The 24,039-nt window shown below is 49.6% G+C and overlaps 2 protein-coding genes across 3 annotated transcripts in view; one reads left to right on the plus strand and one right to left on the minus strand.

Annotated features, from left to right (window-relative positions):
- Positions 1-10,081, minus strand: part of LOC139057458 (ankyrin repeat and BTB/POZ domain-containing protein 2) — a 214,383-nt gene extending 204,302 nt beyond the window's left edge. Inside the window, exon 1 of one of the 2 annotated variants that reach the window (XM_070535774.1) lies at positions 9,027-10,081. The gene's annotated coding sequence lies outside the window, so the exon portion shown is untranslated. The remainder of the gene's footprint in view (positions 1-9,026) is intronic. The other variant, XM_070535775.1, reaches the window with a different exon arrangement.
- Positions 10,082-16,990: 6,909 nt separating this feature from the next.
- On the plus strand, positions 16,991-19,227 carry LOC139057457 (mucin-2-like). Its single transcript, XM_070535773.1, has 2 exons — positions 16,991-17,147; positions 17,271-19,227. Exon 2 carries the CDS (start codon positions 17,290-17,292, stop codon positions 19,039-19,041), a length of 1,752 nt encoding a protein of 583 aa, XP_070391874.1. The 5' UTR covers positions 16,991-17,147; positions 17,271-17,289; the 3' UTR covers positions 19,042-19,227.
- Positions 19,228-24,039: the final 4,812 nt, after the last annotated feature.

The following is a 24,039-nucleotide window of genomic DNA, read 5'->3' on the forward strand; positions in this document are numbered from 1 at the left end:
ACCTGAAGGATATACAGCATTCGTACTAAGCCCTGACGACCAGCGGACACGGACGAAACAAAACAGGTAATCGATTAAGAGAGAGAGAGGGGGGTAAAGGAAAGGCAGGGAGGCTAACCAGACTCAGTCCAGTTTGCTACCCCACACTTGGAGAGAGAGAGAGAGAGAGAGAGAGAGAGAGATGAGTCTATATCGCACTTTCACATCCACAAAGTTAGGTGCAGGATGTGTACAGTCGAGCACTGAAGCCTGTAGCCTTCAGGTACTGAAGAAGCGCTCGAACTGTTTTCTGGCATAATGAACTGTGAGGCCAGGATCCTAAGAACTTTGCTTTTCGAAATGGTCTATCGTCCATGGTCTATTCAAGGCACACTGCATAGCCTGACGTTGGTTATCGAAGCGAGAACAGTGGCACAGGAGATGACTTATGGTCTCTTCGCACTTGCACTTAGCGCACATCGGTCAGTCCACCATTCCAATACAATAATTGTAGGAGCTACCCATGGGCGACACAGCAGTGTTGCGTGTTCAATTGATTTAACGCGTATGTTCCGGAATGCTTACTTATGCTGTTTGCCTCCTTAGTAGCTTACGCGTGAGGTGCGAAAGGTGTTGGCTTTCTTGCCACGCCCAAAGACAGTGAGAACGGTCGTCATTGGCCTCCAGTGTTGAACGAAAGTCAAGCCAGAGCGAAGCAGGACCGATAGAAAGACACGTCGTCAAATATACCCCACCCGCGACTTTATCTCCTCTCGCATGCCTACTCCCTTAGCACGGACGTGTCCGAATCTAACCGAGTTCTTTTGAAAAAAGGCTCCACTGTGGCAGTGGTTAGGCGCGATTCCCATAACGCACACGCATAACACGCAATATCGTGAGCACCAATGCCAAATATTCGCAAAACGGTCACGCGGAACGGCCTGCGATCGGCGGAAAGGCAGGTGTGCGGCTGCCTGCGGATCTCGCACATGCTTTGCATAGCGATGATGTCGCAAGCATCGCTTCCTTACGAATGCAGGTCATGGAAAGCGTGGATCATTCACTGTGTAGCATGCAGAAGGCACGCCACCGACGCTACGCGTAGGGAGCCTACATGCAAGAGCTAAACTGCGCTTGTATGTGGGCTCCCTAGCTACACGGCTGCCTAATGAGGCAAAACGCTACCGACAGGCCGCATTTTTCGCGTCTCTCGAGCGACGCTTCCATGACTTGCAGGAAGGAAACACCGGTGGTGCAGCTGCAGGCCAGATTGGTCGCGATTGTTGCAATATTGTTCATCACTGATTTGATTTGCGCATAAAAGTGCGCCGCGGCCACTCTGCCTCGTCTCTTCGGCGTGAATGACAAAACGTGGCCTCTTATACATATCAAGCACAGCGAAAGCCGACGATATTGTGCGCCTTCTTACTAAGCACAGCTGCACAAAAGGAACCTCGTCAATATCGCAGCACGGCGCTATTCTGAAGCAGTCGCCAAGCAAAATGACCATTGTCGGTCGCGGACCGAAACTTGGTCGGCAGCCGCCTAGTTCTTACAGCTTCGCCACTGAATTTCGCTTGTCTAATAGACAATGCGCAGGTTTTCAGCACCAAACATGACATTCATCACCCTACTCTCTTCCGTCTGTCTGTCTGAGCTTACGTCCAAGTAGTTCTCAGTGACGCATTAAAGCTTTTCAGAGCCACTTCACTTACTGTCGTACCCTTCCTCTCTCACCTCCTTTCCCCGAACTCACAAAGCATAGGAGAGATAGCATAACGAGGAACCCAGTTATGTCGAAAGTACACGACGAATTTCAACAGAAGGGTCCCACGGTGTCACGGCGATGATACGAGGGCTGGGAGGCGGTTGGGAGGGCAAGCCCAGCTCCCATTTTCGCACGCCCGCGCGGCCTTGCACCCGCTCGCTCGCAACCAAAGACGTCGTGACTCGGAAGCGGAGGTGGTTGGTGCAGGCAAATACCAAGGGCGCGCTCGCAGAGGCAACACAGGCGAGAAAAACACACGATACTACACGAAAGGAAGGAGAGAGCGGGTCAGGGATCCAGGAGTGGGTGGATGCAAGTTCAAGTCCTAGAATGCGGAGGGAATTCTACCACAATCATCATCTACCGCGCTGCCCGTATCAGCCACTACACCCGTCCCGTCTACAGCACTCTGCGGCACCACCGTCGAGCGACTGCGCCGCATTTGATTCGGCGAATGAACCCGCGGGCATAGCAGCGTGTGTGCCGACGACGATGCAAGATGCAACAACGCCCTCGGCCGCGCACGGACCCGCGAGCTGGGCCTCTCTCCACGAGTATGCCACGGCTTCGTCGCGCGCTAGCTTGGTGGAGAAAAAAAAAAAAGCGAGTCGGTTGTTGTATGGGGGAGGAGATGCCGTCCGTGCCTTTTGGCTTCTATGCGTGGTGCTGGTGGCGGCGGCGGCGGCGGCTGCTCGGGTGGTTTTGGCCGGCGCGCGGAGGAGGAGGTCACGACCTTCCGACGCTCGTGCCGGACGAACCTGCGTGCCTTCGACCTCTCCCGATTTACCGCCCCCTCCAACTTCGCCCCGCTCGACACTCCGCTGCATGCACGGGGGCCGGTGTGCACGTTCTCCGGCGGGAGATTTCGGGGGTGGAGGGGCGGCATTGCGGGGGTGCTGCTGCGACCCCCGTGACCCGGCGGCCTGATCCCGGATCAGCCGCCGCTGATCGCAGCCGCCGACGCACCGAAGGGAGCGAGCGATTCGCGCCGCGCCAGTCGCTGCCGCCGCTACGCCGTCTCGGGCTCGTAGTTCGCCGGCGTCGCGACACGGCAGTCAAAAGGTTCTGGAAACGCCGAGCTGGACATCGAATAAACTTTGCTTGATGTAAACGCTATATTGGGAGGCTAGAGAGGTCTGTGAGGTATGCTCAATATTTTAGGCACCGGCATTGGACGTGGCGACAACGAATTAGGAGCAACTTGCCGCGAATTGCGCAAGGATTTGACGCGCCTGGTCTTCAGAACAGCGTTCCGGCGTAAAAGAAACAGACCGAACTTGAGCAGCCCATAGTAAAACGACAGCAAAACGAGCTGCGCTGTCACACAGTCATGTTGCGCAGTATAGGCATGATGTGAAACGACCACTCTTATTTATTCAGCCAAGAATGCAAATATTGTACGCAGCTCCGGTAATATTATTCCCGCGGTCACACACTGAATTTATAACAGACGTTCACAAGCTTGAACGATCTCGAGTAGCGATGAAGAAGCGAGCCGCTACTGCAGCGGTAACACCTTAACGCTGCCACTGAGGACGCCACTACAAGGTATGGAGTCATTATTCGTGACAGCCATTAATGGTAGCGCAGCATCCCAAAGTCTCCTTATTTACGTACGAGCGTCTCGAGAAAGTGAAGCAGGAGACTAGAGGGAGAAGTGTCGTGAAGTTCGTTATGAGGAAAACCTCCATGACTGCGAAACAAGTATCGCGGGAAGCTTTTATTTCCCGGGACAACGGAGAATTAAGGCGCATAAGGCATCAGCGGATTTTATTTTTATAATCGTCCAAGATCATCCGCCATTACGAGCATGCGTGCGAGAAATGTTGTGTCCTCGACGAGCATTTGTGAATAAACTTTTATAAAACACCAATTCTACATCCCGCGAAGGAAGCCGCTTCGGGAGTGTGGATGTGAAGCACGCATGCCATTTTCAATGTGCATGATATGGTTTTGTGCAGCCGTTTTGCGTGAGAAATGCTGCATAGCGTTCCTTAGCAAGTTAGTCAAATTTTAGCAGGAGAGTGTAGGCAGCAAAATAGTCTCTACAGGTCACTGCAAGTTCGCTCTCGTCTTGTTGCTACCATCCAACTATAATTATTGTCTATTATTTTACAGCCCACGAGATGTCACTGGAAAACTTCCTCGAACGAGAACTTTTTTCTTGCGTAACACGAGGTTACCCTCTCGCGGATTAGCTTCCTCATTCTTGCAGCACGGCGATGAGACTGTGTTTGTGGCCTCGGCACCTTCGTAGTGTTGTGCCATAGGACTGGAGGCGTCGACATGTGCACGAAAAACTAAAGCTTGCGGACTTGTACTACAGCTTTCTCCACAGAAATCTTTGTTCGAGACCACGTAAAAGCATAAAACAATATTTATGATCAAAATTACACGCTGCTACATGCGCGAGATTAACTTTAAAAAGGCAGCCACCCATGACGACATCATCGAGGCGACGTAGCCCCCCCCCCCCCCTCCCTCCTTTCTTTTTTTTTTTATTCCCCAGGTCTCTGCCAATTGAACGTCTTACAGATTGAGGTAATAGCGTCTTAATGTACTACTCCTTCCAACGCGGCGACGACCGCAATATATTCACACAACCCTGAATAAAATCTAATGGTTCTCGATCACTGCGCAGGTTGTCATATGTTTACTGACAACACACATGAGCAAGTTCTCAGAATTTATTGGCGGTCACACTGCGAACGCATTGTAAATCGCGTACGTTGACTACTCAAAGGCCCATCAAAACAATTCTTATGCATTCGCCTCGACGACAATTATTTCTTGTGATGTGCGAATATGCATCTCTTTCGGTTTCAACACCCAGATGATAAATACGTCATAACGTTAGGATACGTCGTTTCACCTACACTATTAAACAAAAGCACACCCTTTGGGTCTTATCTTGCCAAGCAACAATAATCGTCATCTGTCTTGTCCGCATTTCCTTTCTTTAACGCTGCGAGCCCGGTACTTCCTAGTCACTGTAGTGACTGGTGTACTTTTCCGCAAGACACCGAATACTGGCCCGCAAAGCAGCGCCCAGACAGTCGCATCGGACGACCCGACGGAATTTGGAAGACCGTCCCCAGACAGCCAAACTTCAAAAAACAGACTAAAACAAAGGTGCTTCGGCACAGGACGTCAGAAGGAGAAATAAGCGAAAGAGGGAAACGCAGCACCCCGGCCGGGTGTCAGATGACCGCGGGTCTGGGAACGCCAGTTGGAGGAGAGACAGCTTCAACATCGGATCGGGTAGGCGCTAAGAGGCCCGCAGGAACGAAGACGGCCCGCAACAATGCGCGGGGCCAGGCGTCGTCATCGCCAACTTCGCCGGTAGCTGCCGACGACGATACGAGCAACCAAGCCGTGTACACACACAGGAGCCACAACGCCAAACTCCACTGATAAATTGACATCACCGCATCGAGTCGGATGACGGACGTGTAACCTGTGAGCATGTGCTAATATATCATTGTTTCTTCACGCTCCATCTCCTGTTGTGTAACATTAGATATTTGATTTTTCTGTGAACTGTTCGTTTTGCTTTTGTAATATTGCTTGCCTGTAATTTGATTACTGAGTCTCAATATAAGTTTTGATTGTGTATTTGCATATGGCGTCTCGTGTCCATTCTCTTCGCGTAGCACACCTGTAGGCGTGACACCAAAGTCCCTCACAGTCACGAACGACGTGCGCGTTATCAGCATGACAGAGCATTCTTGGCAGGAAAGTAATGAGCGCAGCGTTTTCAAGAAAGGAAACACAAGCAAGGAAGATGACGGTTATTCTTGTATGGCAAATATACACCCCAAAGGACGTACGTACATTTGTCTAACCCGCGACGGCTGCGGCTGCCGCGTACACGCGAGCGCACCAAGAAAAAAAAAAATACGCGCTGCGCTCTTGCTCATTCTGCTTTTTTTTGTACTTTTTTTTTAATGAACAACATCATCATACCTGGCCTTATTGCTGCACGACGTCAAAAAATGTTTCGATCTTTAATGTCGTCCCGATGATGTCGACGATACCCTATCCGGTATCTCAACACCAGCATTATTATCAAACGTGGTGCAACTTACATTTGCCTTTTATATTGATATGTTCATGGGTGCATATAGGACTGTGTTCTGTGGATTTCTGACCCTATGGCGTGGTTTCATTCCTTTTCTTAGGTATAATTTTTATATTGTTGGTTCGGCTGAGCGAAAAGCAGTATCCGTCCCCATTATAAAGTGACTATATGCGTCTCTTTCTTTTATTATCACATCAATAAAAAGAAGATCTCAAATGTTACGCCTGCCTACCTCTATACTTGTCAAGTGCTCTGATATTTGAGAAGTGTACCGTAGATTTTCTACAAGTTCAGAAGTATGTGTCAGCATTCCGTAACCTGTTTTTATTTATTTTTCTGCAGGATTAGTGGCCTTCCCTGAACATAGGCCCACCTGGCGACAACCGCCTGGGCGCTCATAGAAACCGCAACGTCCGCACAGTCATCGCGTTGCATGTGGCATCACTGCATGTCATCTCTACATGTAGCACGTCCGGTGTTATATGTATGTATAGTAACCCACTCATAGTTCGAGCCAATCGAAACAGGTAAACGAAGCGCCGCTTGGAATCGCGATCTGCGCCGATGACGGAACGACTCTGACTTGAGTACTGCTTGGTCAGCTCATGCAGTTCACTCTCGATGCCATATAGACAAATGAGCGCAGAGCATTTGCCTCTTCGCTAAAGGGTTGATTGCCTCCTATGCACTCCCATGTGCATTCATCAACGTGACCGAGCTCAGACAAAGTTATCTCCCAATCATTTGACGGGGTTGAGTGCGACAAGAATTAGAAGGGACAAAATGGGGGAACGCGCTCCTCATTCTCATTCAAACAACGGCACCGATCCTAAAAATGATTCGCTAATATCTTGTGACGAGCGGTAAGAACGTCTTGAGGGAGGCATGGAGCCGAAACGTGCATTGTCAAGAATGGCGAGCTGCGAAACAAGACTGCCACACAGTTACGACAGGGCGACACGACGCGCACCTCTCCCTTTCCGTCGCTGCAGCTGGGAGGCGTTCAAAGAAGCGGCCTTTGCACTGGAATCCGCCGCCTTCCACCCGCCCCATCGACATTGTGACGGAACTAGTTCGGCGTGTGTGAACAATGATTCCGGAGTTCCCCAACGCGGAGCTGATTTGACACGCATGGACAAGCTGCCGTGGGGACGACGTATTTTGGTGCGTCTCACGCTTCGGCGGGGCACGGAACAACGAGCGACCCTCGATCGGCACCGATAGTTCCCGGAACGGCACCCCGCCAACGCCGTCGTCGGGCATCAGAGCGCGGTTGCCTTTGTGTACGTAAACTGATCTGCAGAGCAGCGGCGAGTTGGTGATGAGTAAAGGAACAGTCGCCGCGTCGTATGACCGGCGGATCGAGTGTATAAAAACTGTGGTTGTGCGAATGCTGAGGACACTTCTCTTGAGCAGTCATGTTAGACTGAGTCACTTCTCTCATGCAGTCATGTTGGACTGATACTCTTTTTCTCAAGCAGTCATGTTAGACTGATTTAATTTCTGTAAATAAACCCTTTTTCCTCGTTCTCGATGAGAAGCAGTTCTTCACTTCATCAACGATCTCAGCGTAAATAAGTTGGACGACGGCATGGGCCAGCTACCTTCGAATTCATGCCGCACTCCAATCTTTGCAAAGGACCACGAGCGATGGGATTGAGCCCCCAATCCTGACAGCATGGAGTTTACATGTCCCCTATCTACTGAACTCATCTGAGAATGTTGATTTCCTGGCGGTAGCGTGAAGTTTCTGGCAACTCGCACATCATCATGCCGCCTTTCCTGTTTCTTTTTCGTTGTATCCGTGCAATCCTCTCGCTGCGATCACTCAGGCGTAGAGGACAGCTCAAAAGATCACGAATCCCCTCCGATCTTGTGCGAGTGCTGAAGCCTACGCTTTCCATATAAAAGCAGTTAGATCACTCGCCATTTCGCAGATACATATATTGTTCAATCAACATCGCCCTCATATCTTCTGCATGATACCCGCCGCGGTTGTTCAGTGGCTGTGGTGTTAGGCTGCTGAGCACGAGGTCGCGGGATCGAATCCCGGCCACGGCGGCTGCATTTCGATGGGGGCGAAATGCGAAAACACCCGTGTGCTTAGATTTAGGTGCACGTTAAAGAAACCCAGGTGGTCGAAATTTCCGGAGTCCTCCTCTACGGCGTGCCTCATAATCAGAAAGTGGTTTTGGCACGTAAAAACCCATAATTTAATTTTTTTTTCTGCATGATGTTTGGAGTTCAGTGCCCCCTTCCCCTAGCTTCACGAAGCACACGCCAGTGCGTGGTGAGAATTGGGCAGAAGGAAACGCGAGAAATTATTGCGTGACATGTTGCAGTGTTCGGTTCACTGTATTCACACAACCCTACACGGGCTCACAGTGACCGGGGCGGCCATGGGCCAACACGTTTCGCTTTTTGAAATGTGAAATTTCGCTCTCGTCCGAAATCCCGTGGCAGCACCTGTCACCGAAAAATGTTCCCCGGAACAGGCTGGATCACAGCCAGTATATAGCGATACTCGAAAAGGACGAGCCCACCGGTGCGCCAATATTTCTTTCAAACAAGATTTGTTTCTTTAGCTCCGGCAACAGAGCGTTACATAGTTTCGGTTAGGACATCCATTACACAGTATTTATAGTCTTACGAAAGAAGAAGAAGAAAATACCGGATCGTCTTTTCCCGCGAGCATGCTGGGCCGAGCGATGGTCATACCGAAAGACGTTCTTTTTCTTTCACTGCTTAATTGTTGAGCGCCGCTGCGTATCTCCTGGGAGCAGATTACGCTCCGCGTAAAACGACGGCCAGGCTGTTACAAACACACGAACACACATTCAGGCAGCCTGCGAGCGGGCGCGCGTCCCGCTAGCAGCCCCACCAACACACCAGCTCCATTTATTTCGCCACTGCAGGGCAGGCAACTGCAAGGGCTCGGTTCGCGGGCGCGTCCTTCGAGCCCTCGGCGAGCGGCGCAGTTCCAGGAGGCCCCCAAGCTACGACAGCATCGGCAGTCGTATCGAAGGAGCAGCCTAAGCGGCTAGCTCCGGGGCACCCGGCTGCAGACAGGCTGGCGCCCGCACCCACTTCGGTGAAGAAGCAGAGGAACCGCGACAGCAAGCAAAAACAGCAAGCCCCAAACGCGGGGCTGAGCTTACCCCTCCCTCCACCAGGAGACGAGAGGAAGAAGGCACGCACCTCTGTAGGAGCACGCCTGTTGCGGTGGTCCTCTTCTGCTCAGCAGCGCTGCGCCGCCCGCGGCAAAGCTGCGTTCCAGACGAAGGGGAACGGCATCGGGGACGGACGGCGGTCAGTGCGGCCCGCCGATGCCGGCAGCGGACGGCCGCTGTCGAGCCACATCCACGGGCGCCCGCTGAAGTCGGCGCTCCGAGAAACGCACAGGGCCCGCTGCACTGTACTGACTTGGGAGACAAAGCACGGACACTGCGACGAAAGCCGTACGCACTCGAGACGCGGGCACGCGCGCACCACCGCAGCACGATTCCAACACCAGATTCACACCATCACCCACGAGGCACACACTGAAGAAGCCGATATCGCGTCGACGGGGCCGAAGAATCACTCGAAGAAAGTTGTCTCGGGGTGTTCGGGGCACTTTGAACAATGAGAAAAATAAATAGATGACCCCAATACGAATATCCTCACTTCTTGCAAGCGTCCTATGGATTTCTCCTAGAAAAAGTAGGGAAAAACGATAATTTCCAGAGCATACGGGTCGCAGTTTAGTATGAACAGAGAACCAAGGAACGTTTCGGGTTGGGCAGTGAAAGCCGACTTTTGGCGCACAAAACACACACTCCCTCCAAGCTTTTGTCACTGGATGAAGTACGCGAAGAGAGGAAAGAAGATGGGGGGCGCGCAGACCGGTGAAGGCCTGCAAGCAGATCCGCCGTTCCTGGTGTTCTCGATCTTGTGTACGGACTGCTAGAAGCCGGCTGGCAGCACACGGTCGGTTCAGTCAAGCAGTGGTCGCGAATGTCACCGTCCGCAGGCCCCTACGCGCTGCTGCTATGAGGGAAAGCACTTGTTGCTCGCGGCCTGCTGCTGCCTCCTCGCGCGATCCATTCCAGCCGGCGACCACTCCTCGCTGCTGGGGCCAGAAAACAGCCGCCGTCGTTTCGGCGGCGGCACAAGCCGCACCAGCAGTGCGAGAGGGAAAAGGGGGAGGCGAGAGAGAAGGGGCAAGCCGACGGGCAAAGCGAAGCAGCGTGCCAGCAGCAGCAAGCAGCCTGACGCGCGGCCGTTTTGTTGCTGCTTTTGCGGCTGCCGCGCGAGGTGGGCAAGGCGGAGCCAGTGAACCAGCAGCCGCGCGCCAAATCCACCACCGCCACTATACAACAACCACCGAAGAAAAAGGCCCGTGGCGACACATGGCGGAAAAATTCTCGTTCTGCTACGCCGTGCGGCGCCGGCAGCAGCAGGCAGGGCGACCGACCCGTTCGCGCGCCGGGATGCCCCCGCGGCGGCTCGCAGGAGGGAGGGCGAGTGTGCGGTCTTTTCGGTTTGCTCGCGCTGCGCCCCTCTCCCATCTCAAGTTTCCCTTCTTCTTCTTCTTCCTCACTTCTTACGATCCGGGCGCATGGCCCCCCTCTGCTGCAGCTATCAAGGAGGAGGTGCGGCGCCGTAGTTGGAGGGCTGCGCCGCTTGGATCGACGGCCCCGAGCGCGAGAGCGGAGTAATACCCGGTTTTCCGAGGCCGAGGTACTACCTTTCGTTGGCTTCCGCACTTGGATGCACGCTGGCTCCGTGCAACGAGGGGCGCCGGAAAGCCGCAGAGCACTGCAGGAAAGCCGTCTCACCCATTCGGCCCTGTGCCACCTAGCGAGCAAAAATAAAATTGGAGAGAGACGACTTGGGGTAACCGAGAAACCTTATTTTCTTGTTTCGTTTTCCTGAGTATAATCCATATGACGCAAACAGACAACAACACCAAATGAAACATGGCTAGCAAATGCAGTAGAGAGCACAAAAGAGAACCTACCGCAAACGCTAGCTGGCTGCGACCTGACGGAGCGCATTCAAGTGCACGTGACACGTGAAAAAGGAAAAAGAATAAGAATTTTCGCCGCCGTTTAACGAGACCTCATATTGTATGCGTGCACTCATTCGGCAGTAAAACGGTGGCCCACTAGTGGACAGAAAGAAGGCCAAATTATATTTTCCTTGACGCCAGTGAAGTCAATGTGACGTTACACATTTATCAATCTTATCGCGCACTCCATTTCTCTTTGAAAGGTAAGAAGATCCCGCAACGCTTTCTGTGCGATTCTACGTTTCGTCTATAATAGAGTGTAATCTATCAATAGTAGGCAGATAGCTCGCCTCAGCCACATAGTGCCAACAGGTATGATTTAAGGGGCAACTAGCACTGCAAGTTAGATCACTTCTCATTTTCGCTATTCAGCCTCCGTTCACAGTAACAAATTATGTTAAGTTCGTATTCCCTACCTATAGCACTCTACCTTCAGAAAACAACCCGCCGATGCACCCTGTTCATTGAAAACACACAGTGTAAACTCGCCTTCGTGGATTTAGTTTTCGAACTACTGATAATTACGCCACTTCTTCTTGGAACTCTACAGCAATGTGTTTGGAAACATTCAACGTGCATTCATCCACGCGTGTCATTCTATTGACATAACCATTACAACAGATTCTTGACACTTACGAAGTCTACTTTCGTCTACAAAAATCGCCGAGTTTTCCAAGAAAACTGTTGCCGAATAAATAGGCCATGAAGAAGTATTACACATGCATATGCCTTTTATGCGAGCATTCGTTGGCCGACTGCACATGAACTAGGGTTTTTGGAAGACGTGAAGGAAGCAGTATTTCGAGTTTGCAAATACTTTGATGCACTGCAAAGAAAATGACTTTTATGCGAAGCATATTACGAGAGCTCAACCCAGCTCCTCAGGCGCGGCGATGTCGCCTTCAACACCACGTGACACCGTGACGTCACGACAGAGTAGAAACGGGGATCCAACTTGCGCCGTCGCTCGCGGCGGTATATAAGCAGCTGCGCTTGCCTCTGCTAGACACTCACGAGGTGAGATGCCTCCTGGAGACAGAGCTGCTCGTTGGAATGAGAAGCGAAGGTTGCGGCGTGCTACAGACTGATTTTCTAGGTGGCTTTCTTGCAAGATGGGCTGGGTGGGAATCGAACCAGGGTCTCTGGAGTGTGAGACGGAGACGCTATCACTGGGCCACGAGTACGATGCTTCAAAGCGGTACAAAAGCGCCTCTAGTGAATGAGGTGTTGCCTTAGAAACGAGCTGTTTCTAAGGCTCAGGCGTGCGTCGCTTGCTCAGGCGTACATTTCGTTGCCGCGCCGAACGCGGCGCTGCTCGACGCTCACCGCGTCCGATGCGGGGCGCGTAGTCGCTGCGCCGTAGCCCACTGTCTTACACCCTTTGGCGGGTCGACGGGAACGCTGTCGCGTTCCACTCTTGAAGGCGAAGCAGAGTAACGCATGAGTTGTTTCTTCGTCTAGCCGAACCAAATATAGCCAAGCAACAGCAGTTCACCAGGCTAAACAGTGGTTCAACAAGTAAAATAAAGGCTAGTATGCTTCGCATCCTGGGCTTAACCTTAGCTAAGCCACAGCCATTTTCTTAACTCAAGTGGCATAATGCCCGCGAGACACCGAATCAAGTACTGTCTTTCTGTCTTTTCTTTTTATGCCAGCGTCGCTTCGGCGGCTTGGTATGGTTTTCTTAATATTTCTAAGCTAGACTGTCAACGCCCACTAAATAATTCGGTGCTTATGGCTTTTTTTGTGTGTGTGACGCGATGCAGCAATCCCGGGAAACGTTTGATTAGAAACAAGGTCGACAAGTCGGCGTGATGCGTCATTCTCTCCTAGCCACTGAGCAGGCGCGAAGAGAAAAGTGATGAAAAGATAACGATCAACGGAAGGCGGGGACCACGATAAAAGCGTGTTCGCAAATAGGCAAAAGTCGCTGCACTCAGAAGTCCGTACCAGCCACGGGAAGTAAGCACAAAATCGATAAGCGTCCAGGCGTAGGAAACCTGCATAACGTGTGCTCCAGTAAAAAGTTCTTCGTTCAGCTTATAACTTCCTTGAGCGGAACACAATTCGTCGTTTGGTTACAAAAACTTTGAAACACATACGTATTTTTCGTTGATTTACCGAAGTTGTGCAGGAAAAAGAAAGCGCAGGACAGGTACACGCCGCAGAGGCAAGTTCCAATGTGCTTGTTTGTATCACTTCACCCTGATTTCCACCACAGTGCACGCATACTCGTATATCCAGAAATTCAGGGACATCGATCCTTAGCGCCACCTGTTGCTAGCTGGTACGCGACAGCCGCGTCACTAAAGGGGAACTCCCTAAAAAAACCACTACAGTAGATCACATATTCGTGAACTTAGGTCGCTTCATTGACGTAACCTATGGGGCACTCTCTGACCAAGATTGAAGTCTGACTATATCCTGAAAAAAACCTACAGGTTTCCACGAGCACATTTATGCGTCCATTGGAACTCTACAGCAATGTGTTTGGAAAAATTCAACGTGCATTCATCCACGCGTGTCATTCTATTGACATCACCACTATAACAGATTCTTGACACTTACGAAGTCTACTTTCGTCTAAAAAAATCGCCGAGTTTTCCAAGAAAACTGTTGCCGATTAAGTAGGCCATGAAGAAGTATTACACATGCATATGCCTTTCATGCGAGCATCGGGTGGCTGACTGCACATGAACTAGCGTTTTTGGAAGACGTGAAGGAAGCAGTATTTAGAGGTTGCAAATACTTTAATGCACTGGAAAGAAAATAACTTTTTTAACCCAAGTTCAGTGTCATTGGGCTCCATTGCATGTTGTGTTCCGACAGAAATATTTATACGTCTATAAGCGTTCATTAGATTAAATAAAAACTTCAATATAGGAATAGCAGCAGTTTACAAAATATTAACAAGAAACATTAACAAAATTACAGTATATGGACGATATGACCATTCTAAATGTAAAAAAAAAACACAGCCATTGAATCTATTTTTGGAACTAGTAACGAAAAACCTCCTAGTACTTCGACGTCCAACCGCTAACCTTGCGAAAGAAACGCAAAGCACTTGCGTAATGCAGTGAAGGCGATGCTTGAGTTTAAGAAATATTTAAGAGATACTACGATGGTTGGGGTCGGGCATGAAATAGATGGTCGCTGGCCCATGCCGTCGTCCAACTCATCCACGCTGAGGACGTTGTTGAAGGGAGAGACTTGTTCTCATCGAGAAAGAGGAATATGGGATTTATTTACAGTATCTACATGAGAACGTTAGTCTCATCAGTCTAGCATGACTGAAAAAGAATGCACCCTTAGCAGCCGCGCAACAGCTGCTTATAAACACACTGTCCTCCCTAGATCCCTAGGTGAGGGAAAACGGCCGTTCAACCTTCGACCAATTCAGAGCGTCCAAAGTCATCGTAGCCGACCCGCTTTGAGTGGGAGGGTTTACACATTCACTTCCGCACAGGGTTGCACTGACCACACCAAGGTGAGAGGTTTTTTGCAGACACGAGTCTTGCCCTGAGCAGGCACCTCTTGATCCCCGAGTTGGCCCCGCAGGCAGTGGCTGCCGCGTCTGTCCATTGACTGACGACTTCTAGGGCCCGTGAAACGGCACCGCAAAACATTGTTCCAGGAGTTCCCCCACTCCAAACAAACCGTGAGGGTGACGGCGAAGCCACTAACAATACTTGGTCCGCCGAGTGCGTCTAAACATTCCGGCGCCGTGAGGCTGGGGAAGCGGCCCATTGTCGTCCTTACAAAGCGTGTCGCCGCAGCGGGCCGGGCAGGTTTCGATGGTCGCTTCCACGAAGATCGCCAGCCCCCGCAGGTCGAACGTAACAATACATGTCTACTAACCACGCAAGAAAAATGGTCGAAGGACAGTTAGGTTGGAACAGGTGAAATGAACTCGGTGTCCAAAATCAGTGGTTATGTCAAAAGTTCCTACCATGGTCGTCAATGATTAGTTATTGCGGAGACGTAGTTAGCATATACCAGCAGATCTATTTTTTTAACAGAAGAAATTTTTATTTAATTCGAGTGTTATAAATCACTGTGACGTTATCGTTACCAAAAACCAGAGTTGGTGAAAATTAGTATGTAGCCCCCCTACAGAATTCCTCATGATCATTTCGTGGTTTTGTACGCCAAACATCAGGGATCCACTTCCTGGCTTTAACTGCTCCTTGCAGTAAACACGTTTATTGCACGATTCGTTGCAATGAATGCCATTGGCAACAAGAATGAGTGACATTGACAGGTGCAAGCGAGGAAAAATGTAAAATGATACTCCGGTAGAACAATTATTCACTTTATCGATGAACAATTCAGGTACACTTGAAGACATGATAAATCAGTAACGTGCAATTGTGTCTCTTTACATCATGCATATTGATTGAAACAAACGCCCAACAGTGCTACAAATTAATATCGCCTTTAATAATGTTCATTCGCCTGCATGTTTTGTTATAAAAGCCAATTTGCATACCATAAATTCGGACGTCCTAGCAGTAATTATGAAAATTTCACCGAAAGATAAACGCTGAAGAAATTCTTTATCTTATGTGCGAGATTTCAGATACATTATTTGTTTTAAAAATTGACACTCCATTTGACTCGTCTCCCACTTACTATATTTCGGATACCTCGGTGCGTAACTGTTGTTAAATTTTTTATCGTTGATTGCGATAACTGTCATTGCTTTTCTTTTGACTGGTTCCTCTCCACTCGCATTACTGCCCACCAGACTTGTACACGTTACAGAAGAGCAATAACAGATTACAATTACGTCATTAAAAATGTAATGGATTACAATTACTGAGCCAGAAAATGTATTTGAGGACATATGCAGTAGGAATCGACGATAAGTTTTACGTTACTTCCGCTCGAACTTTTATTAACACTGGATAGCTAGCGTGAACAGAACGAGCTGGCTCGGCACTTTCAGTGCGTCCTCTACAGCCCTTCATACATTGCTTGTCTGCACTAACAGCTGCTTCTAAAATCATCATCCCTCTTATTCATTGTGAAGACATAAGCAGCGACACAGAAAACTTGCTCGAGGAAGAAAAAATGGGAAAGGCAGGGAACGAGAGCCTAGCCAGTTCGCTCGATGTGCGCCCTGGAGGATAGGACACCATGCACTGTGTATGCGCACGAAGTTTGCGCACAAGATTGTGGTCGCTCGGCAACTGTGTCCTCTATAACGCTATAACGCGCTGCACTTCGTTGCTGCTGGGACTCGGAAAAGACGCTCCCGATTGGGCCAATGAACAGCTGAAAAAAAATCGTCCGTATGTGATTTCCTTGCGATAACGTCCAAAGTGGCCCTCGCTATCAATACATACGAGCACCTGGTCAATATGTCGGCCAGCATCTTCTGCAGCGTTAAGACGAGGAAACAAATATTGAACCCCGGTTTTGGCTGTCTGGACATGCGCATTTGTGAGGCTGCTGCATGGCGAGATATCGGGCCTTCTACTGTAGCTTTCGCCAAATTCAGGTTCTCAAAGGTGCGTCGTTCGTGGCAGCTTAACCCGTCAATAAATTGATTGGCTACCTGTAATTGCTTACGGAAAAAAGAAACTAAATTACAGAGTACAGAGCAAACAAAGTAATCGGTAAATTACAAAGTAAACACAATATTCAATAGATTACAAGTAATTATCTACATGTCATTGGTTACGTGTAAGCGTGTTGCCACAGGCTTTTTAGAAAGCTCTCATATGGGCCGACCTCATGTTTTCTTTCAAATATCTCCTTAGAAGTAACATAAACATCGAAAATAAGGCAGAAAGGGATCACTATATGTTTGGTGATGTTTGTTACTTCTTTCACCTAAAAGTGCTAACGTGACCATGACGTAACCGCGTTTGTTGCAGCAAAAGAGATCGCTCAGCGCTTTCTTATGTGGTTCACCAAAATTATCATCAATACAGAAGCTATCAGTGCAATAATTTACGGTGATGTATTTCAATAAAATGTTCTGCGGTTTTATATATGCACCTAACACTTCTGCAGATTCCCAATCACGTGACGTTACATGCGCTTTTATTTTTCTATCTACCAGAACTTGAATTCTTATCACTTGCCTTTACTTTCCATGAGGACAAAGCGACTCGCGTTATTCTTGAGGCAGATGACGCCACAGTGCTTCTAAGGTCGACCAATAGGGCGCGAGTAAGTGGTATTAAACCCAATATAAAACAGGCCAACAAAATCCTTGCATACGCCATTCTTGGAAAGCCAAGCGCAGCGAAAAGGTGCGTACGACGAGTTTCTGTTCAATTCTATAGTGTGTCATCACTGCTGCAGCTATTTTCTTCTCGTATCTCATTTGTGTGTATGCATTCATAATAGCATCGCTTTTTGTTGCATTTTCGCAGATCACTTCACCCGGTCGAGATGAAGCCCGTGTCACTATTTCTGTTGGCCTTTCGCCTCGTTGCGGTGCAGGCGCACGGTCTTGCCCCACGATACTTCGGCTTTGTGCACAGCCACCCGGCACAGCTGCCGGGACATCATGGCTACAGCATGTCAGTCCAGGCTCATGGGAACTCCCATCACGCTTTACCGGCTCACCCTGGTTTGCATGTTGGCCATGTTCACCAAGGCCACGGGCATGTAGTACATCAAGTACAGGGTCCGTTCTCCAACGTTCACCAGCACCAAGTTGACCACGCGCATCAGCACTCTGCCACGCCTCCTTCCGCAACTGCGCCCATTGCATCTAACGTGAGCACGGTCCCAGTCTTGATGTGCCGCGTCGTCAAGGTTCCTGTTAATACCACGGCTCCTGCTCCGCCGCCGCCGCATCACTCCGGCTCCTCTAGCAACCAACATGTCGGTAGTCATATCGCCGCTTCCATTAGTCATGCCTTCGGTAAGGTAGTCAACCCGGTGGTGGCCCTCCTACAGAACGCCTCTGTTTGGCTGAACCGCACGGCAAATCAGCATCAGAGTGCCACTGGTATTCACCCCCACCAGCACACTGCTGCTGTGCCCCATTCCGTCATCAAAAAGAAGCTGGCTGTCATCGGAAAGCTGAACCATCCCACGGCGAGCACTGCCTCGGTGACGGCTCGTCCATCAGTCCCTAGTGATGCGACCACAGCACCCAGTCGTAAAACTGCAGTTCCAAGCGCAGTGCCCGAGGTGACAACTCGTTCCCGCCCGACAACAAAGATGTTGACGCCCGCTCCTGTACTAGTCAGCACACTGGGCGCCCCTGCTCCCACTCTAGGTGCCCCACATCCGCGTGCCAACACCTTTCCTAACTCTCCTTGGGTAACTGCTTCAGCCGATCTGCCTACTTCCGTCACTGAAGCGGTGTCCTCGAAAAGCGTTGTAACAGGGCAGGTTGCCGGCGCTACAACGACGGCATCGGAGTCTACCTTGGCAAGAACCATGACGTCTAATCCTACTACGTTATTTACCACAACCCCGGCTAGATCTCCTGACCCTACAACGCCCGACCTAGGTCTCCTCAATCTGCGCGCCGACCCCTTCACTATCCCGGCTGCCACAATCTCTTCGGTTGACCTGCCTGCTTCCATTCCTGAAGATGTTTCGTCCACAAACCGTGTCTCAGTAGCTACTGAAGCAGCGTTATCGGAGTCAACCTTTCCCGCCACAGACACAACCACCGAGACGACCGCTGGTGCAACTTTATCGATTATGGCTCTTACAAGCGGTCTTGACCTCAAGACGCATGCCGTGGGTCGCACTGCACTGGTTACTTCAACGGACGTGTCCTCTTTTGGTCCTGCACATTGGGAGCAGGCAACATCGGCCACCGCAGCATCGACTAGTACCAACGGTCCCACCCCGCTTTTCACAGAATCTACTATACGTGATGTGCCTACATCTGTACCGGAAAAGCCTGCAGCCTCTACGTTTCCGGCGGACCTGGGTGCAGTCTCCGTACGATTAGCTCAATTCACTTCAGCTCCGCCTTCTGCAACACCACCAATTCTTCCCGCTAACGAGGCCCCACCGACTGTAGCAACGGCAGAGGACATCGCCGTTGCAACTGCAACAGACTCTGCCATCACCCATCCAGCCATGGCGCTTTCTCAGACTTCCACACCTGCTTCTTCGCCACCTGAGAGATCAACTGTCATTGATGCCCGCTCGGTTCACCCGAAAACCCGGTAGATCGCTGAACCACAGGCTTCCCAGCAGTAATGGCATCAGCGATATTATAATGTGATATTTGTAGTAGCATGCCTGCTAAGGCTATGTTTGCACTGTTTTAAGCTTTTTACTGCGCGCATATTGCATGTTGCAAATCTTGACCGGTGTACTACGATTGCGCAATAAACACGGGCCTTTTATCACAGATCCTTCCTGCTCATTCCTTCCTGCATGCCTCGCGCACCAGTTCTTGTCGCCCGGCGGCAACGCACTGGCCGCGCGTCACCCGTTCATCTCATTCCAGCTTGACTTCAATGCAACGACATTAGCAGCAGCATCATTTTCCATCCGTCGTTCACGCTGCCTTGTCCATTTAAATAGCTCCACGTAGTACTCTGCTCCTGCCACGTCAGATGCTCGATACCTGATTTATAGGGAACCTAGAATGGGGTGTAACCATTCGGTTTTAAGAAAGGTCAGCGCTGATGTCAGACGCACCTGAACACTACACTCGTTGTGTTACGGACAATAAGTTTGTGTATGCATTGCTGCCATTTCTGCACCATTCGCAGTTCAAAGCTTTCCTCTGGTTTCCTTTTATTCGACACATTCCTTTCGTAAAACATCTCGCGTAAACGCTCTATACATAAATGAACGACTTCGCCTGCATTGCTACAGTGAACGAGACTTCTGCCCTTGACAATTATTATCTTGAGAGGGTGCACTCCTAAAACGAAGTCTTTCACATATTGGACAGAAAAGTGAGTGTTCTGTGCGAACGGAGTTTTTCAATTATTCATTTAACTCGCACTCTGAATGCCATTATCGCTTGGAGATGTAGAAGTGGCGCGACATTAGCAGCGGCGACATAGTTTCCTTCGTATATAAACAAACGGACAAGAGAAAATTTGGCTGACCAACTCATTTAAAAACTAACGCGTCTTCAGCGAAAGAGCTGGGGCGCGTTTGAGAATTTCCGTGTCGTTAATTGGCTGTGCACGTAGTTTCTAAACCTGCCAAGTCATAGTTCAACAGGGCACGATGTAAGCTGGCCTAAGGCATCCGCGCGTGTAGTTACGCTGCGCTGGCGAAAAGTGGACTCTTGTACAGTTTGTCGTGGCACAGCCAGCGTGACCGACGGGGCTCGGCGGGTTCTGATGTCGGTGGCGTGGCGCATGTCGTGCTGGAGCCACTCGACCACTATGCTTTACGTGATAAATATGACCCCTGTGTGTGTGTGTGTGTGTGTGTGTGTGTGTGTGTGTGTGTGTGTGTGTGTGTGTGTGTGTGTGTGTGTGTGTGTGTAATGTGCGCGCGCGCGCGCGCGCGCGTGTGTGTGTGTGTGTGTGTGTGTGTGTGTGTGTGTGTGTGTATAATGTGCGCGCGCGTGTGTGTGTGTATATATATAATGTGCGCGCGTGTGTGTGTGTGTATATATATAATGTGCGCGCGCGTGTGTGTGTGTGTGTGTGTATATATAATGTGTGTTATGTGTGTGTGTGTGTATATATATATACATATAATGTGTGTGTGTGTATATATATACATATAATGTGTGTGTGTATATATAATGTGTGTGTGTATATATGTGTGTGTGTGTGTATATATAATGTGTGTGTGTGTGCGTAGCGGCAGTATGACACCATGGGACGCTTCAGTGAGCGACTTTAAAAAAGCTGTAATGAACCTACAAAGAATAAACATTTATCGCAAGTCACTGAAAACATTGATTCGTACATTAAATAAATATCACCGCCGTGCCCGGCATAGTTTACCGACGATAGCGGGGTACAACAACGAAATACCATGTGTAACGCATAAAAATTGGCAGAAAGCGAATATTCAGTCTGTTTTCAGAGCACGTAAGCTACCTAAGCAGTTCAAATTTTAAGTACACATAACCAAAAAGTGGCCCTAATTTTTTCAAAACATTGTGACACGTCCATGGTTGTCTTCGTCGGGTGACCGCTTTTTACCGGCTAAGAAGCGTTAAAAATCATTACTCCGCGCAGGACGCGCCTCTAATAAATTATATGGTTTTCCGTGCCAAAATGACGATTTGATTATGAGGCACGGCGTAGAAGGGTACTCCAGAATAATTTCACCACCAGGAGTTATTTAATGTGTACCTAAATCCAAGTTGAAGAATGTTTTCGCCCCCACCGAAATGCGGCCGCCGTGGCCCGGATTCCATCCCGCGACCTCGTGCTCAGCAGCCCAACATCGTAGCCCCTAAGAAGCCACGGCAGCGGCGCGTCTACACGTATCGAACGTTTCTCAAATGTTATCCATGGTTCCATCCGTTGTCTGCTGTCATCGAACTTTGTATAATCTGATTGTATGCGCGACGCGAATTGCGGAGTACTTTCTGGAAGACACGTGGGTACCAGCGATTACGGTGGATCCTTCGACGAGTCATGTATCAAAGCCGATGCGCTTCACTCGCTGATCAGATTGTCAACGATCGCCGGATGTGTTTGTCGCTATCGTTATGCTTTGAATGTCACTTTATTTTAGTGGCTTAAGTTCGGCCAATAAAAGGGTTAGTTTCTTCATTAACAGTTTTGCTACTCTGTTCTTGACCGTCACGTACTACAAGGTGACAATATGAAATATCTGCTGTTATTGCTCCTGCCGAAACCAATAGTGTAGCTCTTAAGTAGAAATTGCCTGACAGTGAAATCGATAAAGTCAGAAGTGAAACATACCTTTAGAAAAAAAGTGATGATGATGATGAAAAACTTTATTTATCCCTCTTTAAAGGGAAGGGGGCAACAGTAAAGTCAGTGCTATATTGGTATTGAAATGACTCTGCACGTTCGGTCAAGGTCATTTTCTCGAAGATATCTACGATAACTCATCACACATTGAATTGATGGGCCATAGGATAGGGAAGCTTTCGGAAGATAAGAAAAGGCCTGTTATAGCCAAAATGACCTTTTTTACAGTCAAAGGTAGCATTCTGTCTTCTGCACGAAAACTTAGAGGGTTTATCTTCTCTTTACGCGCAGATTTTTCACCAACTACTCGAGAAGCAAGAAGGCACTTGATTGCATTTGCTAAGGGAAAAGTCAAGCGTTTTATCCTTTCACTTGACCGATTGCGCATTGAGCATGCAAATTATGTTGTTGACAACACCAGTAAAGCTTGTGGGCTCACAGTACGTCTCCGCGCACGGCGTCGCCAAGTGGCCCCCGAGAAGTGGAGCCTCACGACGCGGCACGACGGTGCACGGCGATAGACCCACCGCAGGTTCGAGCACCGAGCCGAAAGACCTGGACGGCTCTGGCCGTACGCATGGGCGCTCTCCCAGGAACACACGGCGTCCAGGGCAGTTAAGGCGTTTATTGATCACCAATGGCCAACATGTACCAGACTGCACCCAAACACACGGAGTACACTCGGCGCCCACGGTTCCCGATGGCGAGGAAGGCGGGTTACACGCCGCGTCGAACAATGGTTTACGCGCGCGGGCCGAAATACGTTCGCAAACGCTACCTAGCGCTTCCCGTCACCGACAACGGTCTGCGACGGTTCGGACACGCAAAATGTGACGCACTGAGCGCCTGCGGCTACCGCAAGGGCGGAACGCAAAGCCACTCAGCAAGTCACACTTACGCAAGCTAACAAAGCACGTGAACGTCCCCAGGCCGGGGCGTTGGGGACACAAATAGCTGGTCGCTCACGTACCTTGCAGCTTGCCTCTCGTGACCGGCGCTCGTCCCTCTCGCAGCACGACTGCCCCGCGCACCGCGATCGTCCCCAGTCGGGGCTTCTTCCCTACGTCACGCCCCACGACCCAATCGCAGGGCCGCGTAGCATGACGTCGCGGGACGCGGCCGCGGCGCCCGGGGAAAACGGCGCGCGGGTCGAGGGGCAGGCATTTGGGAGAGGTTTTCCTCGCAATGGCGAATAAGTCCGGAGCCTTAGGCACAGCAACGACTGCGCCCCGGTAGACCGAAGGAACTCCCACAAGCTATAGTATATCGTAGCAGATAGCTACAAACCATACCACGCTATCCGATCCGTTGAAGGTCCGAGTCCCGTATATATAACCGCGCCATAATTATCACTAATATTCACAAATATTAGAAGTCTGCTACCAAAGCACGACCATGTTGCCGCGTTTGTTGACTGCAATTCTGATATCGTTGTTTTCGCTGAAACGTGGCTAAATCCAGCAATAACTGATAATGATATCTTCCCACGTGGTAATTCTTTTAACAGAAGTTTTATTACATGAACAGGAAAAGCGATATATCCCTTGTTAAATTATCATGTTTAGAAGAACGTGTCCCCTCACGTTTCACAAGAAACACAGAACCCTGCACTGTGCACCGTTTTAGAACAAATTACAGCTCACAAATGCTAAAAAACAACTTACAAAGGCTTTTAAATGCTTACAATAGTATGGCATTGATATATGCGCCCTTACCCCATCAGAATTTTCTCGACTAAATCAGCGGGAATAATATTCATGTTTATATGGCCAGCTATTTCAGAAGTGCAGATTAGATGAGTTTACAGCTTTTTGTTCGCATTTATATTACAAATATATGTGTATATATGTTTTTTTTTTCATCTGTCATATGTGAAACCTTTTGTAACTTCATTACGCGCAACTACTCACTTTACACTTAGCGCTTCTCATGCATTCTTGCAAAACTGTGTATTTTTGTATTGTTAAAAACACGCGGCAGTTCCGCGCTGCCCATGTCTTGTGGTCATAGGGGGCAGGGTGTTTTTTCAAGCTGCACTTGCAGCTTTTCTTCCCTGTCTCCCCCAATCTGTTGGAAATAAAGATATATTCAATTCAATTCAAATTAACATATACAGGTGTGACCACGTTGGCAAAAGAGGTGGTGCTGCATTCCTGGGTATCAAAAGAACGATTAGATCACATGTCATTAACATTAAATTATGGGGTTTTACGTGCCAAAACCACTTTCTGATTATGAGGCACGCCGTAGTGGAGGAGTCCGGAAATTTTGACCACCTGGAGTTTTTTAACGTGCACCT

This window comes from Dermacentor albipictus, chromosome 3 (assembly GCF_038994185.2).
Source record: "Dermacentor albipictus isolate Rhodes 1998 colony chromosome 3, USDA_Dalb.pri_finalv2, whole genome shotgun sequence".
Taxonomy (NCBI): Eukaryota; Metazoa; Arthropoda; class Arachnida; order Ixodida; family Ixodidae; genus Dermacentor; species Dermacentor albipictus.

Coding starts and splice junctions, on each gene's coding strand:
- LOC139057457 (XM_070535773.1), top strand. CDS start 17,290: ATGAAGCCCGTGTCACTATTTCTGTTGGCCTTTCGCCTCGTTGCGGTG.